The sequence below is a fragment of the Podarcis melisellensis genome, assembly GCF_964234715.1.
Source record: "Podarcis melisellensis genome assembly, chromosome: 5".
Classification (NCBI taxonomy): Eukaryota; Metazoa; Chordata; class Lepidosauria; order Squamata; family Lacertidae; genus Podarcis; species Podarcis melisellensis.
Window position 1 is genome coordinate 39,406,393 of NC_138537.1, and position 12,543 is coordinate 39,418,935.

The 12,543-nt window shown below is 44.0% G+C and overlaps 1 protein-coding gene and 1 long non-coding RNA gene across 2 annotated transcripts in view; one reads left to right on the forward strand and one right to left on the reverse strand.

Moving 5' to 3' along the window:
* LOC309370586 overlaps positions 1-12,543 on the forward strand; it is a 147,457-nt gene that overhangs the window by 84,166 nt on the left and 50,748 nt on the right. The window lies entirely within an intron of this gene.
* LOC309370569 (uncharacterized protein) lies at positions 109-12,133 on the reverse strand. The gene is made up of 9 exons (XM_081912471.1): positions 11,767-12,133; positions 8,372-8,473; positions 7,866-7,952; positions 7,304-7,411; positions 5,117-5,259; positions 4,295-4,342; positions 1,778-1,829; positions 996-1,391; positions 109-678 (listed from the first exon to the last, which is right to left on the reverse strand). The coding sequence occupies exons 1-9, from the start codon at positions 11,834-11,836 to the stop codon at positions 380-382; spliced, it is 1,305 nt and encodes a 434-aa protein (XP_081768597.1). The 5' UTR covers positions 11,837-12,133; the 3' UTR covers positions 109-379.

Consider the following 12,543-nt stretch of genomic DNA (forward strand, 5'->3'; position numbering starts at 1 on the left):
GAGACAATGGGTTGCAGTTTAAACAAATGAATCATTGCTTCTTAATTAGCAAAATATGTAAAATGTATAGTTTTTGCCATATTTTACCAGTGAAATAGGAAATCCAACCTCTTTTAGAATTGGTTTACTAATCTGGACCAATAAATCAGTGAATGGTAAAACACTGCATGGAACATCTCTTCAGTTCATGGGAATACAGTTTGATAATAGCTAAGATAGAACTAGAGATGAGGAGGAAGAAAGCAAAATCACATCTTATGAAGATTGAAAGGAGCTCCAAGTAGTGAATTGGCAACAAAATGACAAGTGAGACTTAACATTTCACAATTTTCCGTTCTTTTTCTACAGGGGAGGGGTGGGTGGGAACCATCCCTTACGGCTAGGACCTTTCCACACCCAGTGTTGTCAGGATCTTCAGCACTAATGTTTCCAGTCGCATCTGGTGCTCAATGATGCTGTTCATTTGCTTCTGCAATGTCAAAACATCCAGGGCTGCATCAAGCCGACTGCATCGGTCCAGGGCTTTCTTTAGGTCTGCATGTTGATGCCGCAAGCCAATTAGGTGGCCATTGATATCTTGGAGCTTCACCTGCAAGGCTTTGCGATTTCCCAAGGTGTTTTGGAATAGTCGTTTCATTTCATGCACAGAACGCAGGATGGCACATCCTAGGCTGGATGCTGTGGGAAAAAGAAACAAAGACCAGACCATGGGGAGGATTGAGACAATAATGACATGTTTACGTCTTGACGTGAGGACCTAGCAGAGTCAATGCCCATCTGACATTCATTCCAGTGGGTGGAGGGAATCCTAGCTGTCTAGCCCTACAGCCACTCCCATTCCACCTCCTGTGCCAGTGAGAAAATCTGCCATCCCACCCAAGACAGCTCCCTCTGCCGGCCACCTCCCCCAAATCCCCATGCCCACCAAAAATCAAGGCATAGAGGATGCAGCAACTGTAGCCCCGTGGTGTAGGGCCTGGGGCTATCAGACTCACACATGGTATGGGGCTTCATGCTCCGGCGCCAATGGCATCTCCGATGTGGTCTCCTCAGCACAGGTGGTGGGTTCGCCTGTGGTGAATCTGGTGGGCTCGCCTGTGGTGAATCCAGTGGGCTTGTGTGTGGTGAATCCAGAGGGTTGGGGAACTCCCTGGGGAGTTCAGATGGTGAGAGACGCTGCAGCTTCACTCGAAGTTGCTTGTGTGGGGTCCTGCCTGGTGACTGAGGTGCCACTGGAATAGTTTCTTCTGATGGCCCGGGCATGACCTCTTCTGATGGCCCTGGCGTGGCCTCTTCTGATGGCCCTGGCGTGGCCTCTTCTGATGGCCCTGGCGTGGCATCTTCTGATGGCCCTGGCGTGGCCTCTTCTGGGCCATCATGACAGACCACAGCTAGGGTTGGGAGATGATGAAGCTCAGTAACTGACTGTCTCTATTCTTCACAGTAGCCATGTCATTCCCCAAAGAATCAAAGCTTCAATGACGTTCGCATATGTGGGCATCCAGGAAATCCATGTCCTGAATTATGGTAGCATTCTAATGGGAACAGGGAATGACTTTGCCTATCTCTGTGAGAGGCACATCAAAGATTCACCCAGCAAAGGGCATACATCACAATACCACAATACAAAATTGGGCATTCCAGGCAACCTTTGGTGCAACCACATTATAAAGCCAGCCTTGGAGCCAAAGGCATGAATTTGATCCTGGGCTTCCCACATATAACCCAACACTCTCGCTGCTTTGTAATACATACCTCACGGTAAGTTTTCACTGACCTGATGACTGGAACTGGGCTGATTCGCAAAATGTTATTGATGGATTCTTTACCTGCCAAATAAAAATAGGCACAGATGATTCAACAGGCATAGACAAACTGTGTGTCATTCAGCAAAACAGCACCTGCAGTCTAGAAAGACAAGTCTTGCATTTTTTATAATAGAATCCTAGAGTTCTAGAGTTGGATGGGTCCCCGAGGATCATCCAATCACAGAAGCTATTAGTAAGAAAAATCTCAGCCAGATGTGTTTGGCACTGCCTGTGCCAACTACCTTTTCTCAGTTTAGCTTTTGCCTATCCCCATTTTGTTTATACTCTTTCCTAGTTTATCAAGCTCTTGTTTGGGGCAAATACAGTAAAAGGCCATCTCATCTGCTGTCAAGAATCTCAGCTTGCCTTACTGTTTTCTGGCCCATAAATCATTCTTTGGTTATCAGTCATGGTCCCTGGATCCTGCTCTTCATCTGACCCATTCTCTGGTGGCCTCACCAGACATCCTTTTATAATGATATTTATTAAATTTTCCATTTTAACAATCCAATAAAACCACATTAAAAACATTCCAAATCATACAATAATCAAACAGTCCAAATACTATGCCAAATTATAAATCTTTGGTTGGCTTCCCATGCTCTGAGGTCGGGGAGTGCTGATCATCTCACATTTGTGCTGCTTTTCATAGTACTTCCAGGTAGTTCCCATAAGTCAATCCGATGTTAATCCTTCATTTGTTTTTAACAGCCTCCAAGTTCGTCTGGCAAGCGAGTTAAATCAATACAGTATATTTCTGTGTGGGTGTTTATATTCCTTTTCTCTCTCTTTATATTCTTTGTACTCTGAATCTGATCGTGGCATTTCACTTTCACTTCCTCACGCCTGTGATTATCCACTGCGACACATCCCAAAATGGAGGAAATTTGGCTGCCAGTTGTACCAGGCATATGTTCAAACTTCTCCATTTTATCTCATTCCAAAGCAATTAAGTCTGTACTTTAGCTAGAAACCTTGATTTCCACAATTGCAAATTCATAAATCTTTTCCAAACTGTTAATAATTAGACCAAAATTATTTCAATGAATACAATACTCTCCAGTCCCGCTTGCGTAGATAAACAATCCAGTAGTCAGTCCTTCCAGGGAGATTTGCCAAGTAAAATAGCAAATACAAAGTATATCAAAAAGAAACAAAGGAGGCTCACCTCTTCCGTTCCGACATACCAGTCCCGTACTGATGATAATCCTTCTTCCACTCAAATCTTTTGGCACCTCAGTGGCTGAATCAATTAGCAGAGTAGTTTATCTCCCCTCACTCAAAGCATGCCCATTAATTAAGTCCGAATTTTCATCTTAAAAAACAGAATTTTGTTGCTCATGGCGGTGACTTTGGAAAGTTGCCAAAGAGACGCATGGTGTTTTCCACCTAGCGCTCCCTGCCCCCCCATTCCTCCCGGATTGGGAGCAGGTGTTGGGTGATCTGCGGGTGAAGCTCCTCCCCCCCCCCCCCAGGCCTGGGGCGATTGGGAGGATGATTACTCCCATCTCATCCTCAAAATATTCCGTGCAAAATGGCTCCGAAGTAATGGGCAGTCGCCATCATGGCAAGCCAAACAGGAAGCCCTCACCAGACATCCTTTTAACTGTGCCTTCAGGAATGCTTGTGCTCATGATGTTATTAGGGCAGCTCTACACAACCCTGGACGCGGGTGGCACTGTGGGTAAAACCTCAGTGCCTAAGACTTGCCGATCGTATGGTCGGTGGTTTGAATCCCCACAGCGGGGTGAGCTCCCGTCTTTCGGTCCCAGCTCCTGCTCCCAGCTTGAAAGCACCCCCAAGTGCAAGTAGATAAATAGGTACCGCTTTATAGCGGGAAGGTAAACGGCGTTTCAGTGTGCTGCGCTGGTGCTGGCTTGCCAGAGCAGCTTCATCACGCTGGCCACGTGACCCAGAAGTGTCTTCGGACAGCGCTGGCTCCCGGCCTCTTAAACGAGATGAGCGCGTAACCCTAGAGTCGGACATGACTGGCCCGTACAGGCAGGGGTACCTTTACCTTTTACCTTTACACAACCCTACTTCCGATACTGTTTGTACCTGCAAAAGTTTCAGTGTGGAACATACTTCCTTGCTTCCAATTGGTGATGGCTACTATTGCCTGGCCATCATGCCTGCCCCACAGTTAGGCCACAGTTATTGCAGCACGTCTCTTAATTATGTGTAGAAGTCCCTAGATTTTCCAGAGACAACACTTTTTTCCAGTTCCATTCACAACAGGCCTACTAGCATTGACAGGGAGGTGGTGGTGGGCTCAACCATTTCATCTTTCTAGGGCTCACAGGCAGCACCCATAGTCTGAGGGGTTTTTTTTTCATGCTGATAGTGCAGTTCCTTTTTTATATATATTTTAAAATGTCAGCTGCTTTGAGCACAGGTGTATTTGTGGAAAATATAATATACGAATAAATTGACAATATCTATGGCTGTCACACACCAATATGGTAAAACTGTTGATAAACTGTTACCTTTTTCCTCCTGCCGTATATTCGTTTTGGATTAGGAAGATATCCACTCTGGAATAAGCATGACATAATTAGTTACTCTGATGCATTAGCGGGATCCCAAAATAGTATTTGAAATGAGGAAATCCACACAAAGAAGTGGGAACTATTTTTGAAACATCTATTTTTTGACATCAGTATATAAGAAGTTGGCTCTATTAGCACAGATACCGCTCACATCACTCCCATATATATTTATATGCGTTATTGTCATAGGTGCTTGAAAATGTTAATACATCTTTGCTCCAGGAAATACACCTCTTGCCATTAACTGGCACACACCTGAGCAACATACAGTGGTACCTCGGGTTAAGAACTTAATTCGTTCTGGAGGTCCATTCTTAACCTGATGTACCACTTTAACTAAAGGGGCTTCCTGCTACCACCGCGCCACCACCGCACGATTTCTGTTCTCATCCTGAAGCAAAGTTCTTAACCCAAGGTACTATTTCAGGGTTAGCGGAGTCTGTAACCTGAAGCATCTGTAACCCGAGGTACCACTGTATAAGAATAAAAAGTAGCAGAAAATGCAAGCAAAAGGAATTCCTTTGTTTCCAATTCTTTTAGTCTAATTTTGTGTCTATCTCACCACCAACACCTCCCATTGTTGTAGCAGGTACAAGGAAGGTACAACAATACTATATTATTACATAAGGACAGGATATTGTATTTGTGATTATAAGAAGGAAAGGCGTGACTGTCTGAAAGTATCATCTGATACTTCTTTCAGATCACATGTAGAAAATAAGGCAATAAAATTACAGGCATTACAAGTGAACTGCATACCACTATTAATTTTTCTAAAGGAAGCCCTTTATGGCGGATACTTCTTTTCCAGGATTTCCAGCTTTCACATCCTCCTTCAGCCTCAAATTCTGGTGGCGTGAACCACTTTCCATCAGAACCCTTGATGGACTTCTGCGAAATTCCTATGACAAATGGAGAAGTCACATGAATGTTACACACCTATCCCAATCAGCAAAGTTCACTGAATCATGTAAGAAATCTGTCAACAATTTATCCAATATATACTTTAGAAAACGGCATTTCCGTGCACTGCTCTGGTTTGCCAGAAGCAGCTTAGTCGTGCTGGCCACATGACCCAGACGCTGTACCCCAGGTCCCTCGGCCAATAAAGCGAGATGAGCGCCGCAACCCCAGAGTCATCCGTGACTGGACCTAATGGTCAGGGGTCCATTTACCTTTTTACTTTAGAAAAAAACCATATGAACAGAGATTCTGATACAAGCACTACAATAAATTTCTGCATGGGGCTTGGTGTTTCTGACTAAAACTATTTAGTGTTTGATTTTGTTGTAAATAGGTATGCAATAAGAATCACTGATCAGGGAACACGTCTGTCTTGATACTTCAGCAGCTCCTCTGCTGAACTCTTCCACTAATTGCTTACGGTTTTTTTACCCCTCCAAAAATGAAGGGGAAATGTGTGTGCGTCCTATGGGATGAATGCAGGCTTTCGCTGAAGCCTGGAGAGCGAGAGGGGTCAGTGCGCACCGACCCCTCTCGCTCTCCAGGCTTCGCGCAGATCTCCACAAGCCGTGGGAGCCCGCGCAGGGCTCCCACAGCTTGCAGAGAGTTGCCTGCATGCCGAAGACTTCACGCAGCTCTCCGCAAGGCACGCGAGCCCTGCGCCAAGCTCCCGCGGGTTGCGGAGAGTTGCCTGCATGCCGAAGGCTGGGCGCGCCAAGCTCAGCGCACCCAGGCTTCGTGCAGCTCTCCGCAAGGCGCGGGAGCCCGGCGCTGGGCTCCCGCAGCTTGCACAGGGTTGCCTGTTCTGGGGGCTGGGGTCAGGGGAAGCTCGGGCTTCCCCCGCCCCAGCCCCGCGCCTGGGGGGGAAATATATTTATTTCCTTTATTTCCCCCCCAAAAAACTAGGTGTGCCTTATGGGACGGTGCGTCCTATAGGGCGAAAAATACTGTACATGCTGGGTATATAAAATTGTTTGATTGCTTATTTTTAAGATGAATCAGGCATAGCCTCATTTTTTAATGGTACAGCATGGCAATCTGGCTTTGATTAAATCTAAGATACCTTGAGTAATTTTTCAGTCTACATTATTTGGCTATGTTGCTGAGCAGTGTCTGAGGAAAGGTGCCTTCTATTTGCTGTATTACTCAGCTACAAATGATCGCCAAAGGAGAAGCAGCAGCAGCAGCAGCTACAGCAACCGTCTCATGGCTAGCCATTGTAAAATTGCAGGTTGAAGAGTCAATCCATCTGAAAACTCTACAATCACATTTCTGCACACTTTTGGTTCTGACAATAGAGAAGTACTGGTATTTCTTTTCACTTCACAGTATATGGAACGTGAAAACTATAAAAAAAATTAGTCAAATTCATAAATTGCATGCTGAAATACTTAAAACTGACGAAATCACTTGTGCTTTTAAGAGGGATTCAAATGACTGAAAATCTCATTATGATACTGAAGTAATTGCTGTAAGCTACCCTGGTTCCGTAAGCAGAATGGGATATGTATAATATATAAAATAAACTGTCTTCTGGGGAAAATTTGGGGGCTTCTATATACACTTACCTAGGAACCTTCCAACTGGACTAGTATAATGCACTCTATGTGGGAGTTCCCTTGGGATTGGCAAGAAGCTGAAGCTGGTGAAGAATACTGTGGCCAGATTTTGAGTGAACACCGATGTCATGTAAAGATATAGCTTTTTGCCCAAGCTTTCCCTGACCCATAAGACCAGACCCTGCTTTGTGTGTTTGAATGCACTGAATTTATGCTTTTAAATGAACAAATAAATGAAATGGGACTTATTTCTGTTTTGAGAAGATATGTAGAAGAAAGTGTTCTTCCCCAAATGCAAATGGTAGTCATATACTAACTACATGATGGCTTCCTTCCCATCCCAATTTTTAAATCTGCCATTAGTATTATACGCCTTGTACATATTTAATACACACAGATATACTCTTCAAAACCAACAGTTTACCTGCTGCCAATTTCTTCTTATACAAAACACCTTTAACTTGTCCACAGTGCACAGGAAGGGTGGAGCCCTGCAAATCCTCTTCTTGAATTTTAATCTGCCTTCGTTTTACTAGATGAGATCAAGAAATCGAAGTCAAATAGTTAAAATTCCTATATTTTGGGCTTCTAGAAAATAAATCTGATACCAAACTCCAGACCCCCAACATGTAGCACAGAATATTTCATATCACCTGAAAGTAATTCAGATCACTTATAGTAAGAGTAAATTTTAATCTGAGAGAGAAGTGAAAATTATATTCATCTAGTCAACAGAATTTATATACTGCTTGGTTGTAATGAAACCTCTAAGCAGTTTACAGTCTGCTAGTCCACTCCAGTGAAGTTCTAGAACAGAGTGATGGAATGAATTACTTAACTATTAACACTAAGGCATGAGTGGCAGGCTAAATGAAGAAAACAGTGAGGAAAAGGATGGGCTTCGCCAGCAGAAAACTGCAAGCTTATTTCGTAATTTTACAACATTATGAAAAGTTTGTGACATTCTACAGCATTTAACTTTTTACCTTTTCGAATTCTTCTACCATTCCATCTTTCAGTATATTGCATTCGATGCTTTCTTTTTCTCTTTTTCTTTACTGCATTTGTTGTTCCTTAAGAAAATGTTTCCAATTAATTACGCACACTTATTTCTAGTTCCTTCTTCACTGCATTAAAGACAGTGTCCAGTGCTAGATGAAATCCATGAAGTCTTTGAACTGTTCTGGAAACCCTACCACATTTTAAATCCTAATTTGGTGAAACATTATCCAAATTTCAATTAAATGGAACTTCTCTCATCACCTAAACCAGAAAACAGCACTTAAGAGCTTTGGAACAAGCCAGGATATTAAGCAATGCCTTAATATTCTGCTTGTTTCAAAGCTTTTCACTATAGTTTCCTGGTTCAGATGAAATGGAAATATAAATAATGAAAGACTTTATGGTTTGTTTGCTGGCTCTTTGCATGACCAACCTCTCATCCCTGAACTATATGCCTTAAACTCCCCTACATATCCATGTTGGTACTCACGGCCATTTCCTAAGGAGTAATCAGGATCACGTTCATCTGTGGAAGTTGATAATTCACTGCTGTTCGCTTCTGAAGTAGAGTTATTTCCAGCATTCTGGGTAACTAAAAATGTATTATTATTATTAATTAAAATTGCATACTGCCCTTCATCCAAAGATCACAGGGCAGTTTACAATATAAAAATATAAAATGAGAACACAAAATACATAACAAAAGAACAGACATACACCAATAACCATCCTCGCATAAACACATTTTAAAAGCCATAGATTACATAATCAGCTGAAGGCCTGGCTATAGAAAAACATTTTAGCATGGCATCTAATGTATGTTGAATATCTGTAAAACTATGTCTGCCTATTCATCATAATTGTGAAGCCTTTATTGCTTTCTCTCATCACCTGTGCAGCAGCTTTCTTAGCATAAAATTTGGCGAATCTGGCAAGAAAATGGGAGTAATAAAAGAAAGTTCACTCCCATTCTGGGTGCTGTGAGCACCAAATACATACAAGCGAAGTGTGGATGAAATTTACTTTGGGAGATAAGTTAACTAATAAGTGATTAGACTAAAAGGAATACGCATAGCTTTTGTTCATACCAATCTCAAGACTTTTCAAACAAGATATTGACTTGAACTTAATCTGGATCCTATGGTGAGACTGAACTTGATGTAGAATGCAGGATAAATCTGAGAAGGATTACAATGTTTCTTGAAGGAAGAAAACTGCATTTTTTATTTTTTTTTAAGATTAGCACTTGGGAAATCATATAACTTTGAGAGAGAAACTTATGTTCTATAAAATTGCTGAAGACGTCTAACCTAATGGAATTATAACTGAGATTTAATTTATTAAAAGGCACTTGCTGGCTAAAATCAAGATCAAAAGAAGAGGACTAGAACATCCATTATTAATACTGGACTAAATTAGAATCAGGTCAGCGGTTCGAATCCCCGCAAGGGAGTGAGCTCCCGTTGCTTGGTCCCTGCTCCTGCCAACCTAGCAGTTCGAAAGCACGTCAAAGTGCAAATAGGTACCGCTCCGACGGGAAGGTAAACGGTGTTTCCGTGCACTGCTCTGGAAGCTGTATGCTGGCTCCCTCGGCCAGTAAAGCCAGATGAGCGCCGCAACCCCAGTCAGCCACGGCTGGACCTAATGGTCAGGGGTCCCTTTACCTCTACCTAAATTAGAATCAAAATTTAATTGTACAGGCTTATTATATTGAATATATAGAAATGATTTGGATGTGAATGGATGTAAAGATTTGAATATATAACTCTTATAAATTATATTTGTGAGTAAGGTGGGAGAGGGAAGGGATAAAGTTGGAAGCACTGGTTTCCTCTTTTGAACCTAATGAAATGTCCTTGGCAAAGTATTGACAAAGCTAAAAATAACACTATTAGTGGTGGGAAAGGACTTTTTGTTTTGAAAGTAAACCCTAGAGAAAGCTGGGAAACAGGGATTTAGCCCCCCCTTACTCCAAACTAGAAACGGCAGAGGAAAACATCCAGATGTTAAAACAAACTAACCAGGCCATAATGCAAAAGAACCTAAGAGATGAATTGTATGGTTTTCTTTTAGTCATGAAAAGAGAACTGTTTGATCAGATAAAAGATGTTAATAAGGCAGCTTCTCAAATCTGTAAAAGTAATAATGTACGGTACTTTCAGAGGCTGTGAGACAATTAAAAGAGGCAAACATACAAATCACCAACGTGAAAATGGTAGAGAGACAAGGTATGAGGAAGATACAAAGGAAAGTAAGAGTAGTTCAAGACAAAAATGATATTACAGTCGTAACTCATGTTGCGTCTGCTTCAGGTTATGTCTTTTCAAGTTGCGTCCCGTGGCAACCTGGAAGTACCAGAACGGTTACTTCCCAGTTCCCCCGCTTGTGCATGCGCAGAAACGCTACGCGTTCTGGATAAGAATGCTTCGAGCTGCGGATGTGCCTCCGGGAGGGTTTACGTCCGCAACTCGAGATTTGGGAGACTTTGACTGTGATAGAGAAGAAGCAGGAAGGGAGGGTAAAATGCATAATTATTAAAAAGGCCTGGGAAAAGACATATAAAGACTTGAAGATTATGTGGGAAATGATTAATGTTAAAAAAAAACCTGAAATCACCACCAGGGAAAATTAAATGCAATTCAAATCGGGGGAAATAAATACAGTGAATTTCTTCTCCTGCATGGGTCCTTCCAATTCCTGGATCCAGCAATCTAATGGAGGATTCTTTTGTTGAAGTAGCCAGGCAGGGGCCACACTAGCCCCAAAGTACTGCATGGGTTGTTAGTACAGTGGTACCTCTGGTTGTGAACGGGATGAAAGGAACACAACCTGCAGCAGCGTGTCTGTGCATGCGCAGGTTGCGATTCGCCGCTTCTGCGCATGACGTCATTTTGCAAGTGGGTGGTAAGAAGGACAAAAGTCAGCATGGTATGTGAGAGCAGGATTTAGAAGCAGGCTGCAGGCAGAAGCCTGAGAGGGAGAGCCATGCTTGGTTTCAGCTTGAATCCAAGGCTGTGGCAATGGGAGAAGCAAGACCATCTGGGCATGACTGTAGCGGGGGGGGGGACAGCCGCCCCCCTTAAATCAAGTAAATAAATAAATGAACTGACAGTGTCGCAGATAGCTCGGTTCTGCCCCCCCCCCAACATAAATCCTGGCTACACCCATCTGAGCTGTTACTACTTTGAGTCCCACCCCCCAGGAGGTTGTAAATATGACAAATGCTTACCACTTTAGCTAATGGGGCTTCCCGCTGCCACCGCACAATTTCTGTTCTCATCCTGAAGCAAAGTTCTTACTATTTCTGGGTTAGTGGAGTCTGTAACCTGAAGCATCTGTAACCCGAAGTACCACTGTACTGTACATATGTGTATGGGGGGGTTTACTGTGTGACACGGATTCAAATCTGATCATTATTTTCAAAAGAAGCCAACGTCCCCATGTTTTGGAGGAAACACATTAGCAGCGTGTGACCAGCCCTTTCTACTATTGTTCGCTCACCACTTGTAAGGAGAATCTTCACTTTCCGGGTCTGATAATATTAAGCAAATAACTGTGACGTGGCTGTTAATGAAGCACATCCTCTGGAGGCTGGCATTTTGAGAAGGGCTGCTTTACTTCCTTCGCTCCTGCCCACACAGTTCCCCGCTCAAACTCGAATTTCCCGCTCAATCCCTCCCGGGCCTCCCAGGCTTCCCCGGCGGGCGCTCCCGCCTCGCTTAGGACGCGGATGGTGGGCGCACAAGGGCCAGGGAGCCCCTTATAAGGGGCTTCCAATCAGGTTACAAAACAACGGCCTATGGGACGGGGCGGGGACCCCGCCAACACCGTCTGAGACTGAAGCAGCAACTCCTTCCCCTGTATGGAAATGAGCCGGGCACTTACTTCCCTCTTTCTCCCTGGCGCTGGTCGGAGCAGAGGCGTGAGGCGCCGAGGGACCAGCGCCACCTTCCATGAAAACAGCCGAGCGCCGCCAGACTACCCGAACTGTCTTTCTCGGCCGATGGATTCAGCAGAAACGAAAGTGAAGACATCACTTCCGCAATGAATTTGAACGAGGATTGCTATTTGTTTCTTGCGGGCTCGTTTAGCGCGGGAAGGCGGAGAACTAGTCGCTTTGCCTCTCAGGAGATGAAATGCCCATTCCCTCGCTCTCCCACACCTGTCGCAATAGGTGTTGCCCATAAAGCGTGTCTCCCTCGATGAAACGTTATGAACTCTCTTGTCACACACGCACACGTGTCGTTCTAGCAGAGCTCTGCTCTGCCTCCACCCCTCGTAATCCGCCAGGGCTTTCCAGGACACGTGAACTGAACATACACTCCAGTGCGTGCGCATCGTCTGTATAGAGGACTCGCACGAATTCCTTCGCCAAAGTGCCTGCCTCCTTGCAATACATCAAAGCGGTGCTGCAGCCTTGAGAATCATGACGCGGATAATTCCTATCTCTTCTATAAACTGTTTTAGTTTATGCAGTCCCGCTACTGGGTTGTCGATGGATGTTAGCACGCTGTATGGGAGCTCAGTGAAGACGCTTGATCCACGATCGGAGTATAGAGAGGCTTGGCAGGGCGCAAGACTTTGGCGGAGAGAATGGTTTGTTTGGTTGGTTGATTGTGGATTCAGTCTCTTTCGCGTGTTCAACTTTCACATGGGGCTGGC